Source organism: Pristiophorus japonicus, chromosome 14 (genome assembly GCF_044704955.1).
Source record: "Pristiophorus japonicus isolate sPriJap1 chromosome 14, sPriJap1.hap1, whole genome shotgun sequence".
In the NCBI taxonomy this organism is placed as follows: domain Eukaryota; kingdom Metazoa; phylum Chordata; class Chondrichthyes; family Pristiophoridae; genus Pristiophorus; species Pristiophorus japonicus.
The window spans coordinates 106,824,731-106,849,259 of record NC_091990.1 but is presented as its reverse complement, the minus strand read 5'-3'; the positions used below and the strand labels follow the sequence as shown (position 1 = coordinate 106,849,259).

Below are 24,529 nucleotides of genomic sequence, written 5' to 3'. Positions count from 1 at the left end.
TCTCATCAAAGTCACAAATTACATCCTTTGTGACTGCGATTGCCTGAAAGGGTGCAGAAACCCTCACCACATTTAAAAAGTGCTTGGATATGCACTTGAAGTGCCATAACGTACAGGGCTACGGACCAAGAGCTGGAAAGTGGGATTAGGCTGGATAGCTCTTTTTCAGCTTGCACAGACATTATGGGCCAAATGGCCTCCTTCTGTGCCGTAAATATCTAGGATTCTATGATGCTATAACTAAAACAGTTTATCTGGTCATTATCTCATTGCTGTTTGTGGCAGCTTGCTGCTGAAAACAAAGGCATAAAATGTTGTGAAGAATAGTGGAAGGGCAGAGAATTGGGAAATTTTTAGAAACCAGGAAAGGATGACTAAAAAAAAATAAAGAGAGCGAAGATAGTTTATGAGAGTAAATTAGCAAGAAATATAAAACAGACAGTAAGAGCTTCTACAGGCATATAAAAAGGAAGAGAGTAGCTAAAGTAAACATTGGTTCCTTAGAGGATGAGTCTGGGGAATTAATAATCGGAAACAGGGAAATGGCAGAGACGTTGAACAAATATTTTGTATCAGTCTTCACGGTAGAAGACACTAAAAGCATCCCAAAAATTGATAATCAAGGGGCTATTGGGAGGGGGGAGCTTAATACAATCATTATCACTAAAGAAGTCGTACTCGGTAAAATAATGGGACTAAAGGCTAACAAATCTCTTGGTCCTGATGGCCTGTATCCTAAGGCCTTTAAAAAAGTGGCTGCAGAGATAGTGGATGCTTTGGTTGTAATCTACCAAAATTTCCTGGACTCTGGAGAGGTCCTAGAGGACTGGAAAACCGCAAATGTAACGTCCCTATTTAAGAAAGTAGGGAGACAGAAAGTAGGAAACTATAGACCAGTTAACCTAACATCTGTCATTGGGAAAATGCTGGAGTCCATTATTAAGGAAGTAGTAGCAGGACATTTAGAAAATCACAATACAGTCAAGCAGAGTTAGCATGGTTTTATGAAAAGGAAATCATGTTTGACAAATTGCTGGAGTTCTTTGAGGATGTAACGAGCAGGGTGGATAAGGGGGAACCAGTGGATGTGGTGTATTTGGATTTCCAGAAGGCATTTGATAAGGTGACACATAAAAGGTTACTGCACAAAATAAGAACTCGCAGAGTTGTGGGTAATATATTAGCATGGATAGAGGATTAGCTGATTAACAGAAAACAGAGAGTCGGGATAAATGGTCATTTTCAGGTTGGCAAACTCTAGCTAGTGGGGTGCCACAGGGAATGGTGCTCGGGCCTTAACTATTTACAATCTATATTAATGACTTGGATGAAGGGACCGAGTGTATTGTAGCCAAATTTGCTGGTGATACAAAGATAGGTGGGAATGCAAGTTGTGTAGAGGACACAAATTATTATTTAATGGAGAAAAATTGCAAAGTGCTGCAGTACAGAGGGACCTGGGGGTCCTTGTGCATGAAACTTAAAAAGTTAGTATGTGTTAAGTTCAGAATAACTCCATGAGACTGTGTTGTAAGCTCAAACCATTGTGACCTTGGTCTCTTTAATATAACTCCAAAGTGAGGCAGCAGCATGGTGGGCTGCCTTTTATACCTGCTTGCACCAGGGTACACAGGTGACCCATAGGTCTCCCACAGGTGTGCCCCCTAGTGGCAAGTCTGACACACAGGTGAGGTTCACATACATAACATCACTTCCCCCCAAAGTCTTGAGTACAAGTTATTAACAGGTTGAGGTGATCTGGCGCTCTGCATTCCCAGGTCGATCGCCTGAGTTGAAGTCCTGGCATGGGTGAGTTGGATGGATCATTGCTGCACGGCAGCGCGGCTGGTCTGATCAGACTGTCGGACATGGTGGGTTCATCCTCGTGGTTGACAGCGAAGTCAATTGCTGGTTGGGTGTGTGTTGGTGGATCATAGATGGTAAGGTCTTCTTCAAACTGTTCTTGGTTGTTTGTGAATCGCAGTTTGGTCTGATCCAGGTGCTTTCTGCACGTTTGCCCATTCAGCAATTTCACAACAAACACTCTATTTCCCTCCTTGGCTAAGACCGTGCCAGCAATCCACTTGAGACCGTGACTGTAATTTAGAACAAACACCAGATCATTAACCTCAATGTCACGCGAGGCCGCCGCGCGATCATGGTACACATTATGCCTGTGCCACCGGGTTTCTACGTGATCATTGAGATCCGAGTGGACTAAGGAGAGCCTGGTTTTGAGTGCTCTCTTCATTAACAATTCTGCAGGGGGAACCCTGGTGAGCGAGTGGGGGTGTGTCCAGTAGCTGAGCAGGATTGTGGTTAACCGGGTCTGCAAGGAACCATCCGTTACGCTTTGCTTGATGGTTTGGATTGCCCATTCCGCTTGGCCGTTGGTTGCGGGCTTAAATGGGTCAGACCTGACATGCTTAGTGCCATTGCAGGTCATGAACTCGTTGAATTCCGAGCTGGTGAAACGTGGTCCATTGTCACTGACAGGAACGCCGGGCAATCCATGGGTGGCGAACATGGCCCTAAGGCTCTCAATGGTGGCAGTGGACGTACACGACGACATTATTATACATTCAATCCATTTTTAGTAAGCGTCCACTGCTACTAGAAACATCTTCCCGAGAAAAGGGCCAGCGAGATCTAGGTGGACCCTGGACCACGGTTTGGAGGGACATGACCACAGGCTCAGGGGAGCCTCCCTGGGTGCGTTGCTCAGCTGTGATCAAGTGTTGCCTTGGTGTATGCATGACTCTAATTCAGAGTCAATGCCGGGCCACCAAACGTGTGACCTGGCAATAGCCTTCAATCACGACTATGCCTGGGTGGGTACTGTGTAGGTCGCGTATAAATGTTTCCCTGCTCTTTTTGGGCAAAATCATGTGATTCCCCCATAGGTGGCATCCTTTCATCCTTGCGTCGGTGAAAAGGCTTCATTTCATCTTGCATTTCCTCGGGAACCCCCGACCAGCTCCCATTGAGGAAGCAGCTTTTTACTAGTGATAGCACGGGGTCTTGGCTGGTCCAGGTCCTGATCTGGCGAGCCGTAACGGGTGACCCCTCGCTCTCAAAAGCATCCATTACCAGAAGCAAGTTTGTGGATTGCGCCATTTCCACTCCGGTGGTGGGCAATGGCAGCCGACTGAGGGCATCAGCACAGTTCTCAGTGCCTGGTCTGTGACGGATTACATAGTCATACGCAGACAATGTTAGTGCCCATCTCTGGATGCGGGACGAAGCATTGGTATTGATACCTTTGCTTTCTGAGAGCAGTGAAGTAAGCGGTTTGTAGTCAGTTTCGAGATATTGGTGCATTTTCTTAATCCCGTATACACAAGCCAACGCTTCTTTCTCAACCATACTGTCGGCTCTTTCAGCCTTGGATAAACTTCTGGACGCATATACAATCAGTTGCAGTTTGCCTGACACATTTGCTTGCTGTAACACACAATCGACTCCGTACGACGATGCATCACAAGCTAGTTCTAAGCATTTACATGGGTTATACAATACAAGTAACTTTTTAGAGCATAGCACGGGGTCTTTGCTGGTCCAGGTCCTGATCTGGCGAGCCGTAATGGGTGACCCCTCGCTCTCAAAAGCGTTTCTGGCCTTATTAAAGGCCGTCTCTTGGGATTTACCCCAAACCTAGTCGTCACCCTTGTGTAGCAATAAATGCAAGGGTTCCAGCAAAGTGCTCAACCCCGGTAGAAAGTTAGCAAAGTAGTGTATGAGTGCCAGGAACGAACGCAGCTCCATCACATTCTGTGGTCTGGGTGCATTCTTGATGGCCTCCGTCTTGGAGTCCGTGGGTCTGATACCGTCTGCCGCAATCTTTCTCCCCAGAAATTCGACCTCTGGCGCCAGGAAAACACACTTGGAGCGTTTCAGCCTGAGTCCCACTCTTCCAGGTTGTGCAAGTGTTCGGTGATGTTGCGACCAGTGATCAAGATGCCATCTTGGAACACCACTGTGCATGGAATCGATTTCAGCAGACTTTCCATGTTCCTCTGGAAGATGGCCGCCGCCAAGCGAATCCCAAAGGGGCATCTGTGGTACACGAACAGTCCTTTGTGCGTGTTGATGCACGTCAACTTCTTTGACTGTTCTGCCAGCTCCTGTGTCATGTAAGCGGAGGTTAGGTCTAGCTTGGTGAATAAGTCCTGCTAGCGTTGTGATTAAGTCCTCCGCTTTGGGTAGTGGGTACTGGTCCTGTAACGAGACTCGGTTGATCGTCACCATGTAGTCCCCGCAGATTCTGACTGTCCCATCGCTCTTTAGTACTGGCATGATTGGACAGGCCCACTCGTTGAACTCGACTGGCGATACAATTCCCTCTCGTTGAAGTCTGTCCAGCTCGATTTCAACTTTCACATCATATGTGGGACTGCTCGGGCCTTGTGATGAACGGGCCGTGCCCTAGGAACAAGATGGATCTGCACTTTGGCACCTGTGAAGTTGCCGATGCCTAGCTCAAATAACGCTAGGAATTTGTTTCGCACCTGGGCGCACGGGGCGTCATCCACCGAAGACAGTGCTTTGATGTCGTCCCAATTCCATCGGATCTTGCCTAGCCAGCTCCTGCTGAACAGCGTTGGGCCATGGCCTGGTACATCCATAGTGGTAAATCATGCACCATTCCGTCATATGATACTTTCACTGCCGATAACAGGTATGAGTTCTTTGGTGTAAGTGTGCAGCGTAGTGTGAATCGGGCTCAGTTTTGGCCTCTGTGCCTCGTTGCCCCACAGTTTCTCAAAAGTATTCTGGCTCATAATCGATTGACTCGCCCCGGTGTCCAATTCCATGGAGACTGGAATTCCGTTAAGTTTAACTTTTAACATTATCAGGGGGCTTTTGGTGGTGAAGGTGTGTACCCCATACACTTCCTCTTCATTGTCAGGTTGAGTTGCCTCTCCTGCTCGTTCAGTGTGATCCGCGCTGGATCGGTAGTCCTCTGCTGACTCTGCCACGTGGTGAGTCAGAGGTCACTTGCACATTCGCTGGAGGTGCCCCATTGTTCCAGAGCCCTTGCACACATAGTGCTTGAATGGACATCGATGGGCTCTATGACTGCCCCCGCAGTGCCAGCATGGTGTTAATGGGTTTGCATTAGCACTCCATAGCGGCCTCTGAATCACCCTAGGCCTGGCCTCTGCGGTCGTGTGGTCCCTGCCATGTATAGTTCTGCTTGCTGAAGGCATTATTTTATGCACAGTACTTGCCGGTGAGCTTCGATTCTGTGAAGATATCTGTTTTGTGTTGTCGCTCGTGGATGTGAAGGCCTGGGCTATCGTGATGGCCTTGCTCAGATCTAAGGATTCGGCAGACAGTAGTTTGCGGAGGATGGCTCCGTGGCCAATTCCGAGCACGAAAAAGTCCAGCAATATTTTCCACAAAGATCCTGCAAATTCGCACTGTCCTGCAAGGCGTCTTAGGTCGGCGACAAAACTCGCCACGTTCTGGCCCTCAGAGCGATGGTGTAAAAGCGATACCTGGCCATTAGGATGCTCTCCTTCGGCTCGAGGTGTTCCCGAGCCAGCGCACACAGCTCTGTGTAAGTCTTGTCCATTGGTTTGTCTGGGACCAGTAGATCTTCGAGGAGGCCATATATCGACGACCCACATGCAGTGAGGAGAATCGCCCTGCGCTTGGTCTCCGCCTCAGCCGTGTCCAGCTCATTTGCCACGAAGTACTGGTCGAGACGCTCAACGAAGGCTTCCCAATCATCACCCTCAAAAAATCTGTCAAGAATACCAACGGCAGCCATTTCCGTGTGAACTTTCGTGATCTGTAACTCGTCGCCAGTTGTTAAGTTCAGAATAACTCCATGAGACTGTGTTGTAAGCTCAAACCATTGTGACCTTGGTCTCTTTAATATAACTCCAAAGTGAGACAGCAGTGTGGTTGACTGCCTTTTATACCTGCTTGCTCCAGGGTACACAGGTGACCCATAGGTCTCCCATAGGTATTCCCCCGAGTGGCAAGTCTTACACACAGATGAGGTTCACATACATAACAGTATGCGGGTACAGCAAGTAATAAGGAAGGCAAATTAAATGTTGGCCTTTATTGCAAGAGGGGGTGGAGTAGAAAAGTAGGGAATTCCTGCTACAACTGTACAGGGTATCGGTGAGACCACACCTAGAGTACTATGTACAATTTTGCTCTCCTTATATAAGGAAGGATACACTTGAATTGGAGGCAGTTCAGAGAAGGTTTATGAAGTTGATTCCTGAGATGAAGGGATTGTCTTATGAAGAAAGGTTGAGCAGGTTGGGTCTATACTCACTGGAGATTAGAAGAATGAGAGGGGATCTTATTGAAACATATAAGATTTTGAAGGGGCTTAAGAACATAAGAACATAAGAAATAGGAGCAGGAGTAGGCATTTTGCCCCTCGAGCCTGCTCCGCCATTCAATAAGATCATGGCTGAACAGGGTAAATGCAGAGAGGATGTTTCCCCTCGTGGGGGAATCTAGAACTAGGGGGCTTAATTTCAGAATAAAGGTTTACCCATTTAAAACGGAAATGAGGAGGAACCTTTGGAATTCTCTACCCCAGAGAGCTGTGGAGGCTGCGTCATTTAAAATATTTAAGGCTGAGATAGACAGATTGTTGAGTGATAAGGGAGTAAAGGGTCCTGGGGAGCGGGCAGGGAAGTGTAGCTGAGTCCATGATCAGATCAGCCATGATGTGATTGAATGGTGGAGCAGGCTCGAGGGGTCAAATGGCCTACTGCTGCCCCTATTTCTTATGTTCTTATGTTTCTTATGACTACACTTCAAAAAGTACTTCATTGGCTGTAAAGTGCTTTGGCGAAGTTGTGTAAGGTGCTGTAGAAATGCAAGTTCTTTCTTTCTTGTGTGTCCCTGGAGCCAGTCCCTCCACATGGGCAATCACTCGATGTCAGACATGTCGAGCAGAGAGGAATGTTTGTCTTGCTGCTGAGAAACCCTTGGCAACACAGCCTCTTTAAAATGCTAGCTGTTTATCCAGGCATTTCTTCAAATGAAAGAAATGATCTGTGTGCTTAAAAAAATTAAACCAGCTCTGATCCAGGAAGGGAAAGGATTCCAGCTCAGTATCTCACTGAGAGGCAGCGGTTAGCATCTGTACACAACCGCAAAGACCAATAATCAATCCAGCAGCTCCACGGCTAATCAGCGCTCTCATCTGAGCCTCCAGATTAAAAGGAAAGGTTCCAGATCAAAACTATAAAAGAACAATTCTCCTCGACGTGGGCTGACTTCCTGAGAAATCAATCCTGGAGGACTTGCATAAAGAAGAACATTGCCAAAAGGTTTGCTGGTAGCTATGCAACAGGATGCACGCTTTCAGTCAATGGCAGCTCCAGGGGGTGATTTTAACCTTATGCGCCTAGTGGAAAGCCTTGGCTGGACGGTTTAAGAAACCCTGAATTACTCGCCCATCCTTGAGCCGCCATTTTAACCTGCTCTCCTGAATAGGTGGCAACAACAGCTACCCATAGCAATGGGAAACAGTTAAAATGGTTCAACAGAGTGCAGGAACAATATATTCCGCTAAAAGGAAAGCATAAACTAAACACTAATGAGACTCCGTGGATGAATAAAGCCACAAGGGAACAATTAAGGGTAAGGAAAGAGGCATCCATTAAGTACATAGACAGCAGGGGAGTGCATGATAAGAGAGAATACAAAAAGATTAGGAAAGAAGTAAAAAAAACAAGTTGGCAGGCTAAAGAGGAACTATGAAATTTAAATTATCAATGAACATAAAAAGAAATGGTAAAATATCAATTAAAAAAAGGATAGTTGGGATGAGAATAGGGCCATTAAGAGATAGAAAGGATAATATCACAGGTAATGATGGGGAGCTGGCAGAAGTATGAAATAATTATTTTGCTTCAGTATTTACCAGGGAGATATGCCACTGGATGATGAGATTAGTAATGAGATAACTACATTTAAAATAAAAAGAGGGGATATATTAAATAAACTAATCAAACTCAAAGAGGACAAAAACCCCTGGTCTGGATGGATTGCAACCACACATTTTAAAAGAATCTAGGGAAGAGCTAGCAGAGGCATTACTACACATATTTAATAATTCGTTAGAAAAAGATGTAGTGCCAGAGGACTGGTGGATAGCTAATGTACTAATTATATTTAAGAACGGGGACAAAACATGTCCAGGGAATTATAGACCAGTCAGCTAACATTGGTGGTAGGAAAAATAATGGAAACCCTACTAAAGGAGAAAGTAGAACAACATCTAGAAACCAGAAATATAATAATGAATACTCAACATGGATTTCAAAAGGGAAAGTCTTGCTTGACCAACCTCATAACATGTTTTGAAGAGAGAGCAGAGAGAGTAGACAATGGTAATGCAGTAGATGTAATTTATCAAGATTTTCAAAAGGCTTTCGATGATACCCCATAATAGACTGATGATCAAGGTCAGAGAATGCGGAGCCAGGGGACAAGTAGTAGAATGGATAACTAGCTGGCTTCAAGACAGAAAGCAGAGAGTCGGGGTAAAGGGTAACTATTCACAGTGGCAGAAGGTGGGTAGTGGTGTTCCACAAGGATCAGTGCTGGGACCACTGTTGTTCACAATTTATATTAACTATTTAGACTTTGGAATCAAAAACACAATTTCTAAATTTGTGGATGACACCAAATTGGGGGAATAGTCAATACTGAGGAGGACTGCAACAAATTACAGAAGGACATTAATAAACTTACACAATGGGCATATAATTGGCAAGTGAAGTTCAACACAGATAAAAGTGAGGTATATCCACCCATAGGACAATTCCCCCATCCCAGAAATCAATCTGGTGAACCTTTGTTGCACTCCCTCAATGGCAAGGAGGTAAGGAAATCAAAACTGCACGCAATACTCCAGGTATGGTCTCACCAGTGCCCTATATAATTACAGTAAGACGTCTTTAGTTTTATACTCAAATCCTCTTGTAATAAAGGTCAACATACCATTTGATTTCTTAATTATTTGCTGTACCTGCATGTTAATTTTCAGTGATTCGTGTACAAGGACATCCACGTCCCTCTGAAAACCAACATTTTCCAATTACTCACCATTTAAAAAACACTGCTTTTCTATTTTTCCGACCAAAATGGATAACTACGCATTTCTCTACATTATATTCCATTTGCCATGTTCTTGCCCACTCACTTAGCCTGTCTATATCCCGTTGAAGCCTCTTTGCATCCTCCTCACAACTTACATTCCCACCTAGCTTTGTATAATCAGCAAACTTGGATATATTACATTTGGTCTCCTCATCCAAATCATTGATACAGATTGTGAATAGCTGGGGCCCAGCACTGATCCTTGCGGCACTCCATTAGTTACAGCCTGCCAACCTGAAAATGACCTGTTTATTCCTACTCTCTGTTTTCTGTCTGTTAGCCAATCCTCAATCCATGCTAGTATATTACCCCCAATCCCATGAGCCCTAATTTTATTTAATAACCTCTTGTGTTGTAGCTTATCAAATGCCTTCTGAAAATCCAGGTACACCACAGTGACTGGATCTCCCTTATCTATTCTGCTAGTTACGCCACAATTTCTCTTTCATAAATCCGTGTTGACTGTGCCCAATTCTCCTGTCTAAGCCTGTAAGGGATCGATAGATACTTTTGCTAATCTTTACCTTTTTGCATACCCATCTATTCCCGCAAACCCTTTAAAATTGTACCATTTTTATGCCTATCCTCAACTTGGAGCGAAGCAGAGTGAGATTCCCTCCAGATATGACACTTCATTTAACTTTCATCTTGGATTTAACTTGTCAGCTGTGGCTCAGTCTGAGTCAGAAGGTCGTAAGTTCGATTTCCACTCCAGGGACTTGAACAGAGAAATCCAGGCTGACACTCCAGTGCAGTACTGAGGGAGCGCTGCATTGTCGGAGGGACAGTAATGAGGGAGTGCTGCACTGTTGGAGGGGCAGTACTGAGGGAGTACTGCACTGTTGGAGGGGCAGTACTGAGGGAGCGCTGCACTGTCGTAGGGACAGTACTGAGAGAGCGCTGCACTGTCGGAGGGGCTGTACTGAGGGAGCGCTGCACTGTCGGAGGGGCAGTACTGAGAGAGCACTACATTGTCAGAGGTGCCGTCTTTCGAATGAGACTTAAAACCGAGGCCCAGTCTGCCCTTTCAGGTGGACGTAAAAGCTCTCATTGCACTATCTCGAAGAAGAGCAGGGGAGTTCTCCCCGGTGTCCTGGGGCCAATATTTAGCCCTCAACCAACATTACTAAAACAGATTATTTGGTCATTATCACATTGCTGTTTATGGGATCTTGCTGTGCACAAATTGGCTGCCACATTTTCTACATTACAACTGTGACTACACTTCAAAAATTACTTCATTGGCTGTGAAGTGCTTTGGTCATGAAAGACGCTATAGAAAGGCAAATCTTTGTATTTTTTTAGAGTTGTTGTGCAGAAAAACGCTTTCACCCGGAGCTACAGATGGAGATTTAGGTGCAGGCCTAACATCAATCGCGTGTGTAACAGAGAAGCCTTACAGTGACGCTCATAAATTGCGGCCTCTCCGAGTGTGTACGATGTGCGCACCCAGCCGAAGAGGCCTCGCAAATGCTGCTTCTCGGGGCGCGATGTGCATGCGCCAAAAAACGTTTTTTGCGATCTGACAAAATGTCCTTTGACAGATCGGAAGATGGGCCTCCACGGGCAGAGATTTGGGCTATTTGCCCAACTCCTGCCCAGCGAATGTCCTTCAAACTCTTATGACTGGTAAAAGCAAGTGTAAGAGTTTTAAAACACAGAAAATTTAAATGTTACTATTTATTTTTATATTAAAAACCCTGTCTATAGTTTATTTTTAGCACTATTAAAAAACATTTTTTTTTAATTTCGAAAAAGAAAATTCTTCTCAAACATTTAATTTCATGCAATTTCTATTAATTTAAAAAAGATGAAGTGTTTTATTATTGATATGTGTGTTCTATTTGATTTTAGGGGTATTATTGATGGTAACGGGAGCTGGGAGCTCGGAGCTCCCATCACCATGAATGAGAATGCTGCATTGTAATTGGCGGTTCAGGCCCACGTGACCCCAGGATACACATACGCTCCTGGAATACGGGGGCCTCCGCGCTGGACTGCGCAACTAGGCCTTCCCGGAGCGCAAGTGCTCGTTCCTCTGGGACATCGGGTACTTTTGTAACACACTTTCGGTCGGGGGCGTTCGCCCGCGGGAAACCTCCGACCGCAATTTTCGGGCCATTATTTGACGCGGCTAATTTGTGTTTGTGCTTGTGTTGTTTCAGCTGTAAGAACCTCAGCTTCCCACCGGATCTCCCTCAAATCACCGTCGCCTTCATCTTTGTCAACGAAGCTCCTTCTGTCATTCTGCGATCCATGCACTCGGTGATGGCCAAGACCCCCGCTCACCTGCTCAAGGAGATCGTGCTGGTCGATGACAACAGCCACAATGGTGAGCCTGTTGGCCATTGTTTTTATCTGGGATAGGCCGGGGACTCTGAAGAACATCGCTTGTTATACACAGCAGGCGCCCATAAGTCCCAACTAACCTTGACCCTTTCGCAGAGATCGCCACCCTTTCTTCGAACTGCTCTGTCCGCCCCACGAACCTATTCATGTGCCTCTTATTCGATTTATTTCAAAGTCTCCCCATGTAATTTCCAACCACGATTTATTGCCCTTTCAGTAAACAGAAGCGGATCTCCTATGGCGTCACGTACAGTAAGTCATGGGGTGCTCGGCTTTATGAGGTCAGGAACATTACACCATGTATAGTGTGCATGCGTGCGCATTTGTACGTGTAATCGTTTGTGCGTATGGATATGTGTGTGTGTCCGTCTGCATGTAATCATGTGTGTGTACATCTGGTGAGCGTGTAATTGTGTGTGTGTGTGTCTGTGCATGTGTGTATAATCGTGTGCGTGTGTGTGTAATCATGTTTGCTTGCGTGTATGCTGGTGTGTGCAGTTGTGTGTCTGTGTGTGTGTGTGTGCATATGTGTGCGTGAATGTGTGCATGTGTACGTGTAATCATTTGTGTGTGCACATATGTGCGCACGTGTGTGTGTGCACATGTGTGTGTGCAAATGTGTGTGCGTGCATGTGTGAGTTTGCGCGTGTGTGTGTGCGCGCGTGTGTGTGAATGTGTGTGCGTGCATGTGTGAGTGTGCGAATATGTGTATGTGTGTGTGTGCGCGTGTGTGTGTGCGCATGTGTGTGTGTGTGCGAATGTGTGTGCGTGCATATGTGAGTGCGAATATATGTGTGTGTGCACATGTGTGTGTGTGTGCGTGTGCGCATGTGTGTGTGAGTGTGCACGTGTGTGTCTGTGCATGTGTGTGTGTGTGTGCGCGAATGAGTGCACGTGTGTGTGCGTGTGTATGTGCGCATCTGTGTCTGTGTGTGTGTGCATGTGAGTATGAGTGCGCATGTGTGTGTATGTGTGTGCGCATATATGTGTGTGTGAGTGTGCGTGTGTGTGTGCGCATGCGTGTGTATATGTGTGCGCATATATGTGTGTGTGAGTGTGCGTGCGCGTGTGTGCGTGAGTGTGCGCATGTGTGAGTGTGTGCATGGGTGAGTGTGTGTGTGCACATGTGTGTGTGTGCGCTTGTGTGCATACATCTGTGCATGTAATTGTGTGTGCGTATATGCATATGTGCGTGCATGTGTGCATGTGCATTCGTGCGTGTGTGAATGCGCATTCGTGCGTGTGTGAATGAGTGAGTGTTGACCTTATCCAACAGGTATGAGGTTCTTGCTGCCTGCAGGATGGATGAGCAGTCTGATCATGGCACCATGGTGCAGGAGGCCATTAAAGTGGGGGGAGTGAAAGGTAATGTAGTTGTGGTAGGGGACAGTGTAGTCAGAGGGATAGATATTGTTCTCTGCAGCCATGACCAGGACTTCTGAAGGTTTTGTTGCCTGCGTGGTGCCAGGGTTAAAGACATCTCCTCATGGCTGGAGAAGAATTTGGAGTAGGAAGGGGAGGATCCAGTTGTTGTGGTCCATGTAGGAACCAACGACATAGGTAGAACCAGGAATGAGGTTCTGCTGCAAGATTTTCAGGAGTTGGGGTCCAAATTAAAAAGTAGAACCTCAAAGGTAAGACTCTCTGGATTGTTTCCTGAGCCATGCGCCAATTGGCATCGGGATAAGCAGATTAGAAGGTTCAATGCGTGGCTCAAAGAGTGGTGTGGGAGGCAGGGGTTTTGCTTCATGGGGCACTGGCACCAGTACTGGGGAAAGGGGGGAGCTGTTCTGTTGGGATGGGCTCCACTTAAGCTGGACTGGAACCAGTGTCCTGGTGAATCAAACAACAGGGCAGTAGACAGGGCTTCAAACTAATGAAGGTGAGGGGGAGGATTCAGGAAAGAGTAAATTTAAAAGCAGCAAGAGAAATGTCAAGGCTCTAGAACGGAGCAGGGTTTTGGGTAAAAATAAACAGAGTGGGTCAGGAAGGGACAGAGAGAGTAACAAAGGTAACAGGGCATCAGTGACTGAGGTGCTAGCAGGGAAAAATAGAAATAAGTCAAAGTTAAAGACACTGTATCTGAAGGCGCGAAGCATCTGCAACAAAATAGATGAATTAATAGTGCAGATAGAAATTAATAGGTGTGATCTAAGAGCCATTACAGAGACATGGTTGCAAAGTGGCCAAGATTGGGAACTAAATAATCCAGGATACTTAACTTTTAGAAGAGATAGGCAAAATGGAAAAGGAGGAGAGTAGCCCTGATAATAAAGGATGGGATAAAGACAGTAGAGAGAAAGGATCTTAGCTCCAAAAGCCAATTTTACTAAGCTGAGGTGGACTGAAAACAGCTACTTTAGGTAAATCAGTGTCAGAGCAGTGGGAGGCATTCACGGAGGAGATCCGGAGGGTACAGAGCAAGTATGTTCCCTTAAAGAAAAAGAGTGGGACGAACAAATCTAGAGCCCCCTGGATGTTGAGGGACATACAGGGTAGGATAAAGAAAAAAAGGGAGGTGTATGACAGATACCGAGGGCGCAATACTGTAGAAACCCTAAAGGAGTATAGAAAGTGCAGGGGTGCAATTAAAAAGGAAATTAGGAAAGGAAAGAGAGAGCAAGAAAACATTTTGGCAAGTAAAATCAAGGAAATCCCAAAGATGTTCTATAAATGCATTAAGAGCAAGAGGATAACTAAAGAAAGAGTGGGCCTGTTAGAGACCTTGAAGATAATCTATGTGTGGAGGCAGAAGATGTGGGTATGGTTCTTAACGAATACTTTGCGTCTGTTTTCACAAAGGGGAGGGACAATGCAGATATTGCAATCAATGAGGAGGAATGTGAAATAATAGATGAAATAAACATAGTGAAAGAGGAGGTATTAAGGGGTTTAGCAGCTTTGAAAGTGGATAAGGTCCCACATGGCAGACTGGTCACGAAAGTAAAAGCCATTGGGATCCAGGGCAAAGTGGCAAATTTGATCCAAAATGGGCTCAGAGGCAGGAAGCAAAGGGTAATGGTTATAGAATCATACAATCATAGAAATTTACAGCACGGAAGGAGGATATTTCCGCCCATCATGTCGCCGGCCGACTAAGAGCTATCCAGCCTAATTCCACTTTCCAGCTCTTGGTCTGTAGCCCTGTAGGTTACGGCACTTCAAGTGCACATCCAAGTACTTTTTAAATCTGGTGAGGGTTTCTGCCTCTACCACCCTTTCAGGCAGTGAGTTCCAGACCCCCACCACTCTCTGGGTGAACAATTTCCCCTCAAAGCCCCTCTAAACCTCCCACCAATTACTTTAAATCGATGTCCCCTGGTTCCTGGCTCTCTGATAAGGGAAATAGGTCTTTCCTATCCACTCTATCCAGGCCCCTTATAATTTTATACACTTCAATAAGGTCTCCCCTCATCTTCCTCTGTTCCAAAGAAAACAACCCCAGCCTATCCAATCTTTCCTCATAGCTAAAATTCTCCAGTGCAGGCAACATCATCATAAATCTCGATTGTACTCTCTCTAGTGCAATCACATCTTTCCTGTAATGTGCTGACTAGAACTGTACTGTAGTTTTAACTACTTAGCAGCTTTTTGCCGCTTTGCTAATTATAGCAATTCAACTATTCTCAGGGTTTATATTTAATTCAAACTAGGAGACACTTGTTCAGATAATAACAAATGCTTTTAATACAGGTATATTGAGTAAAAACAACAGAGATTTATCAAGTAAATTACATTCTGTTACAAAAAGTTAACCAATGATAGTCACTGCCTGTTCCCGATAGCGTCCTCTCGAGAGACCATGGTGCCGACCCCTTATCTCCTGTTTCTTGATTCGCACTGCCTTCTTGGTAGATGAGCTGTTACTTTATACCCTTTTCCTCCCCTTGAAATGCTGTGAAACACTGCAGCTGTTTCAGCCTTACAATAGATCATACTGAGTCTACTGTTTTTGACCTTTTATGTTATCTCTATCTCCCCTCCCTCTCTGTGGCAGGAATCACTTCTCTGAGAACAAGTAGACAGACCATGTCACACAGAATTATAATGACCTTGGCTTTACAAAATTATGATAAGAAGTGCTACATGCTGCATACCTTCATCTTATTGATTAATAATTTTGGCCATGATCATTCTGGTTCTAAATGAAGCTGTATCAGCAGTTACAAAAATGGTTAACATAATAATGGCTCAATCTACCATGATGCTTTGCTTCTCAGCCTTTAGCCATTTTAAAACCCATATTATGTTATACGGCCATTTTCTATCATTTATAAGTGAGTTTTACATACAATCAATGCATATAAAGGAAGTTACAAGCATGAAGGTTATTCATTAATTAAAGACGTTTAAAATAAGTTTCTTAATTCTAACTTCTAGCACTTGTCAATAGGCGATATCTTACAGTACGCAATATTCTAGCTGTGGCCTAACTAGTGTTTTATACAGTTCAAGCATAGCCTCCCTGCTCTTGTATTCTATGCCTCGGCTTATAAAAGCAACTATTCCGTATGCCTTCTTAACCACCTTATCTACCTGGCCTGCTACCTTCAGGGATCTGTGGATCTGCACTCCAAGGTCACTTTGTTCCTCTACACTTCCCAGTGTCCGACCATTTATTGTGTTTTTCCTTGCCTTGTTAGCTCTCCTCAAATGCATTACCTCACACTTATCCGGATTGAATTCCATTTGCCACTGTTCTGCCCACCTGACCAGTACATTGATATTTTCCAACAGTCCGCAGCTTTCTTCTTCATTATCAACCACACAGCCAATTTTTATATCATCTGTAAACTTCTTAATCATACCCCCTATATTCAAGTTTAAATCATTGATATATACCACAAAAAGCAAGGGACCCAGCACTGGGCTCTGCGGAACCCCGCTGGAAACAGCCTTCCAGTCACAAAAACACCCATCAACCATTACCCTCTGCTTCCTGCCTCTGAGCCAATTTTGGATTCAACTTGCCACTTTGCTCTGCATCTCCCATGGGCGGTTACTTTCGTGACCAGTCTGCTATGTAAGATCTTATCAAAAGTTAAAATCCAATGACTGAAATGACTGAAATGACAGAAATGACTGAAATGACTGAAATGGCTGAAATGACTGCACTGCCCTCATCGACACTCCTCATTACCGCCTCAAAAAATTGAATTAAGTTAATCAGACACGACCTTTCCTTAACAAATCCGTGCTGACTGTCCTTGATTAATCCATGTCTTTCTAAATGAAGATTTATCCTCATCCTCACTATTTTTTCCTATAATTATCCCACCACTGAGGTTAGGCTGACTGGTCTGTAATTACTCGGGCGACTTTAATCTACATATTGATTGGGCTAACCAAACTGGTAGCAATGCGGTGGAGGAGTGTATTAGGGATGGTTTCCTAGACCAATATGTCGAGGAACCAACTAGAGTACTGGCCATCCTAGACTGGGTGATGTGTAATGAGAAGGGACCTGAACTTAAGGAAAGGTAACTGACGGTATGAAGTGCGAATTGGCTAGATTAGACTAGCAAATGATACTTAAAGGGTTGACGGTGGATAGGCAATGGCAAACCTTTAAAGATCACATGGATGAACTTCAACAATTGTACATCCCGGTCTAGAGTAAATATAAAACGGGGAAGGTGGCTCAACCGTGGCTAACAAGGGAAATTAAGGATAGTGTTAAATCCAAGGAAGAGGTATATAAATTAGCCAGAAAAAGCAGCAAACCGGAGGACTGGGAGAAATTTAGAATTCAGCAGAGGAGGACAAAGGGTTTAATTAAGAAGGGGAAAATAGAGTACGAGAGGAAGCTTGCCATGGATAGAGAACTGGTTGGCCGATAGGAAGCAGAGAATCGGGATAAACGGGTCCTTTTCAGAATGGCAGGCAGTGACTAGTGGAGTCCAGCAGGGCTCAGTGCTGGGACCCCAGCTCTTTACTATATACATTAATGATTTAGATGAAGGAATTGAGTAATATCTCCAAGTTTGCTGATGACACTAAACTGGGTGGCGGTGTGAGCTGTGAGGAGGAAGCTAAGAGGCTGCAGGGTGACTTGGATAGGTTAGGCGAGTGGGCAAATACATGGCAGATGCAGTATAATGTGGATAAATGTGAGGTTATCCACTTTGGTGGCAAAAGCAAGAAGGCAGAATATTATCTGAATGGCGTCAGATTAGGAAAAGGGGAGGTGCAACGAGACCTGGGTGTCATGGTTCATCAGTCACTGAAAGTGGGCATGCAGGTACAGCAGGCGGTGAAGAAGGCAAATGGTATGTTGGCCTTCATAGCTAGGGGATTTGAATACAGGAGCAGGGAGGTCTTACTGCAGTTGTACAGGGCCTTAGTGAGGCCTCACCTGGAATATTGTGTTCAGTTTTGGTCTCCTAATCTGAGGAAGGACGTCCTTGCTATTGAGGGAGTGCAGCGAAGGTTCACCAGACTTATTCCAGGGATGGCTGGACTGTCATATGAGGAGAGACTGGATCAACTGGGCCTTTATTCACTGGAGTTTAGAAGAATGAGAGGGGATCTCATAGAAACGTATAAAATTCTGACGGGACTGGACAGGTTAGATGTGGGAAGAATGTTCCCGATGTTGGGGAAATCCAGAATCAGGGGACATAGTCTTAGGATAAGGGCCACTTAGGACTGAGATGAGGAGAAACTTCTTCACTCAGAGAGTTGTTAACCTATGGAATTCCCTGCCGCAGAGAGTTGTTGATGCCAGTTCATTGGGTATATTCAAGAGGGAGTTAGATATGGCCCTTACGGCTAAGGGGATCAAGGGGTATGGAGAGAAAGCAGGAAAGGGGTACTGAGGGAATGATCAGCCATGATCTTATTGAATGGCGGTGCAGGCTCGAAGGGCTGAATGGCCTACTCATGCACCTATTTTCTATGTTTCTATGTTTCTATGTCTATTCCTCGCTCCATTTTTAAACAACGGTACAACGTTAGCAGTTCTCCAGTCCTCTGGAACCCTGACTGTAGCCATAGAGGATTGGAAAATGATGGTCAGAAGCTGTCCTCTCTGAGCTATTTCCTCTCTTGCTTCCCTTAACATCTTGAGATACATTTCCTCCGAGCCTGGGGACTTATCCACTTTCAAAGATGCTAAACCCCTTAATACTTCCTCTCTCACTATGTTTATTTCATCTAATATTTCACACTCCTCCTCCCTGATTACAATGTCTGCATCATCCCTCTCTTTTGGCAAATTAAATTCAGCACAGATAAATGTGAGGTATTACATTTCATGAAGAAAAATATGAAGCTCACATATTACTTGGAAAATAAGAATCTAAATGGGATAGAAGAGCGAGGGGATCTGGGAGTGCAAATACACAAATCACAAAATGTATCGACACAGGTTAACAAGGCCATAACAAAGCAAACCCAGCACTAGGGTTTATTTCTAGAGGAATAGAATTGAAAAGTAGGAAAGTTATGCTAAACTTGTATCGAACCTTGGTTAGACCACATTTGGAGTGCTGTGTACAATTCTGGTCACCATATTATAAAAAGGATATAGAGGCACTGGAGAGGGTGCAGAGAAGATTTACAAGGATGATACCAGAAATGTGAGGGTATACATATCAGGAAAGGATGAACAGGCTGGGTCTCTTTTCTCTTGAAAAGAGAAAGCTGAGGGTGACCTAATAGAGGTCTTTAAAATTATGAAAGATTTTGATAGAGTGGATACAGAGAGAATGTTTCCACTTGTGGGAACGAATATAGCTAGAGGCTATCAATATAAAGTAGTCACCAAGAAATCCAATAGGGAATTCAGAAGAAACTTCTTTACCCAGAGAGCAGTGAGAAAAGGAACTCGCTACCACAGGGAGTGGTTGAAGTGAATAGTATAGATGCATTTACGGGACGGCTTATGAGGGAGAAGGGAATAGAGGGTTATGCTGATAGATTTAGATGAGGAAAGACGGGAGGAGGCTCGAGTGGAGCACAAATGCCGGCATGGACTGGTTGGGCTGAATGGCCTGTTTCTGTGCTGTATATCCTTTGTAATTTTATGTACATGCTTAATGAGCAGAGCCCTAGAGGCCATTTCAGCACAGACTTAAAGAGATTTAATCACAGACGAAAACTGCTGGATTTGTCATGGCCCTGTTTACATACATTTCCTCTCTAAGGAGTAGCATCAGAGAAGTGGGCAGCCCTGTGCAACCTTCCTGACACCATCTTGTGGTCAATAATCCACAGCAGACATGCGAGATCCCAACTCAGAGTACGGACCATGGTGTTTCCACACAAATGTCAACGGTGAACAAATAATAAGTTCGTGAAATTAATGACAACGCCTCCTTTGTAGCTGGAGCATCTTAAAATATTGCTGTACTTAATCGACATGTAAAAATGTTGGTCTTAAGTTACTATAATTTATTCAAGCACTTATAGAAAGACTTAGATTTCTATAGCGCCGTTCACGACTCCAGGACATCCCAAAGCGCTTTACAGTCAATTAAGTACTTTTGGAGTGTAGTCACTGTTGTAATGTGGAAAACGTGGCAGCCAATTTGCGCACAGCAAGCTCTTACAAACATCAATGTGATAATGACCAGATTATCTGTTTTAGATAAATAGAAACAGAGAAAATAGGTGCAGGAGTAGGCCAGTCGGCCATTCGATCCTGCACCACCATTCAATATGATCATGACTGATCATTTATGCAACCTTAGTACCCCATTCCTGCTTTCTCTCCATACCCCTTGATCCCTTTAGCCGTAAGGGCCACATCTAACTCCCTTTTGAATATATTTAACGAACTGGCCTCAACAACTTTCTGTGGTAGACAATTCCACATGTTCACAATTCTCTGAGTGAAGAAGTTTCTCCTCATCTCGGTCCTAAATGGCTTACCCCTTACCCTTAGACTGTGACCCCTGGTTCTGGACTTCCCCAACATCGGGAATATTCTTCCTGCATCTAACCTGTCCAATCACAACAAAATGTTATATGTTTCTATGAGATCCCCTCTCATTCTTCTAAATTCCAGTGAATATAAGCCTAGTCGATCCAGTCTTTCTTCATATGTCAGTCCTGCCATCCCGGGAATCAGTCTGGTAAATCTTCGCTGCACTCCCTCAATAGCAAAAATGTCCTTCCTCAGATTAGGAGACCAAAACTGTACACAATATTCAAGATGTGGCCTCACCAAGGTCCTGTACAACTACAGTAAGACCTCCCTGCTCCTATACTCAAATCCTCTCGCTATGAAGGCCAACATGCCATTTGCCTTCTTCACCACCTGCTGTACCTGCATGCCAACTTTCAATGACTGATGTACCATGACACCCAGGTCTCGTTGCACCTCCCCTTTTCCAAATCTGTCACCATTCAGATAATATTCTGCCTTCCTGTTTTTGCCACCAAAGTGGATAACCTCACATTTATCTACATTATACTGCACCTACCATGCATTTGCCCACACACTTAACCTGTCCAAGTCACTCTGCAGCCTCTTTGCATCCTCCTCACAGCTCACACTGCCACCCAGCTTAGTGTCATCTGCAAATCTGAAGATATTACATTCAATTCCTTTGTCTAAATCATTAATGTATATTGTAAATAGCTGGGGTCCCAGCACTGAACCTTGCGGTACCTCACTAGTTACTGCCTGTCATTCTGAAACGGACCCGTTTATCCCGACTCTCTGCTTCCTGTCTGCCAACCAGTTCTCTCTCCACGTCAATACGTTACCCCCAATACCATGTGCTTTAATTTAGCACACTAATCTCTTGTGTGCGGCCTTGTCAAAAGCTTTTTGAACATCCAAATACACCACATCCACTGGTTCGCCCTTGTCTATGCTACTAGTTACATCCTCAAAAAATTCTAGAAGATTTGTCAAGCATGATTTCCCTTTCATAAATCCATGGTGTCTTGGACCGATCCTGTCACTGCTTTCCAAATGCGTTGCTATTTCATCTTTAATAATTGATTCCAACATTTTCCCCACTACTGATGTCAGGCTGACAGGTCTATAATTCTCTGTTTTCTTTCTCCTTCCTTTTTTAAAAAGTGGGGTTACATTAGCTACCCTCCAATCTATAGGAACTGATCCAGAGTATAGAATGTTGGAAAATGATCACAATGCATCCACTATTTCTCGAGCCACTTCCTTAAGTACTCTGGGATGCAGAATATCAGGCCCTGGGGATTTATTGGCCATCAGTCCCATCAATTTCCCTAACACAATTTCCTCCCTAACACAATTTCCTTCAGTTCCCCCTTCTCGCTAGACCCTCGGTTCCCTAGTATTTCTGGAAGGTTATTTGCGTCTTCCTTAGTGAAGACAGAACCAAAGTATTTGTTCAATTGGTCTGCCATTTCTTTGTTCCCCATTATAAATTCACCTGATTCTGACTGCAAGGGACCTACATTTGTCTTCACGAATTTTTTTCTCTTCACAAATCTATAGAAGCTTTTGCAGTCAGTTTTTATGTTCCTGACAAGCTTAGTCTCATACTTTATTTTCCCCCTCCTAATTACACCCTTTGTCCTCCTCTGCTGAATTCTAAATTTCTCCCAGTCCTCAGGTTTGCTGCTTTTTCTGGCCAATTTATATGTCTCTTCCTTGGATTTAACACTATCCCGAATTTCCCTTGAGCTACCTTCCCCGTTTTATTTTTATACGAGACAGGGATGTACAATTGTTGATGTTCATCTATGTGACCTTTAAATGTCTGCCATTGCCTATCCACCATCAACCCTTTAAGTATCATTTGCCAGTCTATCCTAACCAATTCACGTCTCATACCATCGAAGTTACCTTTCTTCAAGTTCAGGATCCTAGACTCTGAATTAACTGTGTCACTTTCCATCTTAATGAAGAATTCTACCATATTATGGTCACTCTTCCCCAAGGGGCCTCGCACAACAAGATTGCTAATTAATCCTCTCTCGTTACACAACACCCAATCTAGGATGGCCAGCTCTCTAGTTGGTTCCTCAACATATTGGTCGAGAAAACCATCCCTTATACACTCCAGGAAATCCTCCTCCACCCTATTGCTACCAGTTTGGTTAGCCCAATCTATATGCAGATTAAAGTCACCCATGATAACTACTGTACCTTTATTGCATGCATCTCTAATTTCCTGTTTGATGCCATCCCCAACCTCACTACTACTGCTTGGTGGTCTGTACACATCTCCCACTAGTGTTTTCTGCCCTTCCGTGTTCCGCAGCTCTACCCATACCGATTTCACATCATCCAAACTAATGTCCTTCCTTACTATTTATTAACCTCCTCTTTAACCAGCAACGCTACCCCACCTCCTTTTTCTTTCTGTCTATCCTTCCTGAATATTGAATACCCCTGGATGTTGAGTTTCCAGCCTTGGTCACCCTGGAGCCATGTCTCCGTAATCCCAATTACATCATATCCGTTAACAGCTATCTGCGCAGTTAATTCATCCACCTTATTACGAATGCTCCTCGCATTGGGGCACGGAGCGTTCAGACTTGTTTTTTTTAACACTCTTTGTCCTTTTAGAATTATGTTGTAATGTTGCCCTTTTTGATTTTTGCCTTTGATTTCTCTGCCTTCCACTTTTCCTTATCTCCTTTCTACCTTTTGCTTCTGCCCCCATTTTACTTCCCTCTGTCTCCCTGCATAGATTCCCATCCCCCTGCCATATTAGTTTAAACCCTCCCTAACAGTACTAGCAAACACTCCCCCTAGGACATTGGTTCTGGTCCTGTCCAGGTGCAGACCGTCCGGTTTGTACTGGTCCCACCTCCCCCAGAATCGGTTCCAATATCCCAGGAATTTGAATCCCTCCCTCTTGCACCATTCCTCAAGCCACGTATTCATCTTAACTATCGTGCTATTTCTATTCTGACTAGCACCTGGCACTGGTAGCAATCTTGAGATTACTACCTTTAAGGTCCTACTTTTTAATTTAACTGCTAGCTCCCTAAATTCATCCTGTAGGACCTCATCCCGTTTTTTACCTATATCGTTGGTACCTATATGCACCAGGACAACTGACTGTTTACCCTCCTCCAGAATGCCCTGCAGCTGTTCCGAAACATCCTTGACCCTTGTACCAGGGAGGCAACATACCATCCTGGAGTCTCGATTGCGGCCGCAGAAGTGCCTATCTATTCCTCTTACAATAGAATCCCCTACCACTATAGCTCTCCCGCTCTTTTTCCTGCCTTCCTGTGCAGCAGAGCCAGCCATGGTGCCATGAACTTGGCTGCTACTGCCTTCCCCTGATGAGTCATCTCCCCCAACAGTAACCAACATGGTATATCTGTTTTGGAGGGAGATGACTGCAGGGGACCCCTGCACTACCTTCCTACTCCTGCTCTGCCTGATGGTCACCCATTCCCAGTCTACCTGTGTAACCTTTACCTGCGGTGTGACCAACTCACTAAACGTGTATTCACGACATCCTCAGCATCGCGGATGCTCCAGAGTGAGTCCATGCACAGCTCCAGTGCCGCAATACGGTCTGTCAGGAGCTACAGCTGGACACATTTTCTGCACACATAGTAGTCAGGGACTCAGGAAGCGTCCCTGACTTCCCACATAGTACAGGAGGAGCATGACACAGGTCTGGGCTCTTCTGCCATGACTTAAATTAACTTAATTTGGCAACAATGCCAAAGGTTACCTACTGATAAGAAAAGAAAAAGAAAACAAAAAAGATTAAATACTCACCAATCCACCAGCCAATCACTTACCCGCTTAGCTGTGACGTCACACTTCAATTCCTTATTACTTCTTTGTTTACTCTTGTCCCTGCACCAACTAGCTGCTCCGACTGCCCGAACTCCTGGCCTTTTATAGTCAGGGATGCTCAAGAGGGCAGAAATAGAGGAGCGTAGCTGTCACAGGGGGTTGTGTGGGAGGAGATTACAGAGATAGGGAGGGGCGAGGCCCTGGAGGGATTTGAAAATAAGAATGGGCAACATGTAGATGAGAAATAGGAGGGGGCCAAGGATAGATCCTTGGGGGACACCAGAGGTAACAATGCGGGAGCAGGGAGAGAAGCCATTGCAGGTG

The 24,529-nt window shown here is 44.8% G+C and overlaps 1 protein-coding gene across 1 annotated transcript in view; it reads left to right on the top strand.

Moving 5' to 3' along the window:
- Nucleotides 1-24,529, top strand: part of galnt18b (UDP-N-acetyl-alpha-D-galactosamine:polypeptide N-acetylgalactosaminyltransferase 18b) — a 180,368-nt gene that overhangs the window by 19,489 nt on the left and 136,350 nt on the right. The window contains exon 4 of the mRNA XM_070898742.1: nt 11,313-11,479. Coding sequence (XP_070754843.1) covers nt 11,313-11,479 — 167 coding nt within the window. The remainder of the gene's footprint in view (nt 1-11,312; nt 11,480-24,529) is intronic.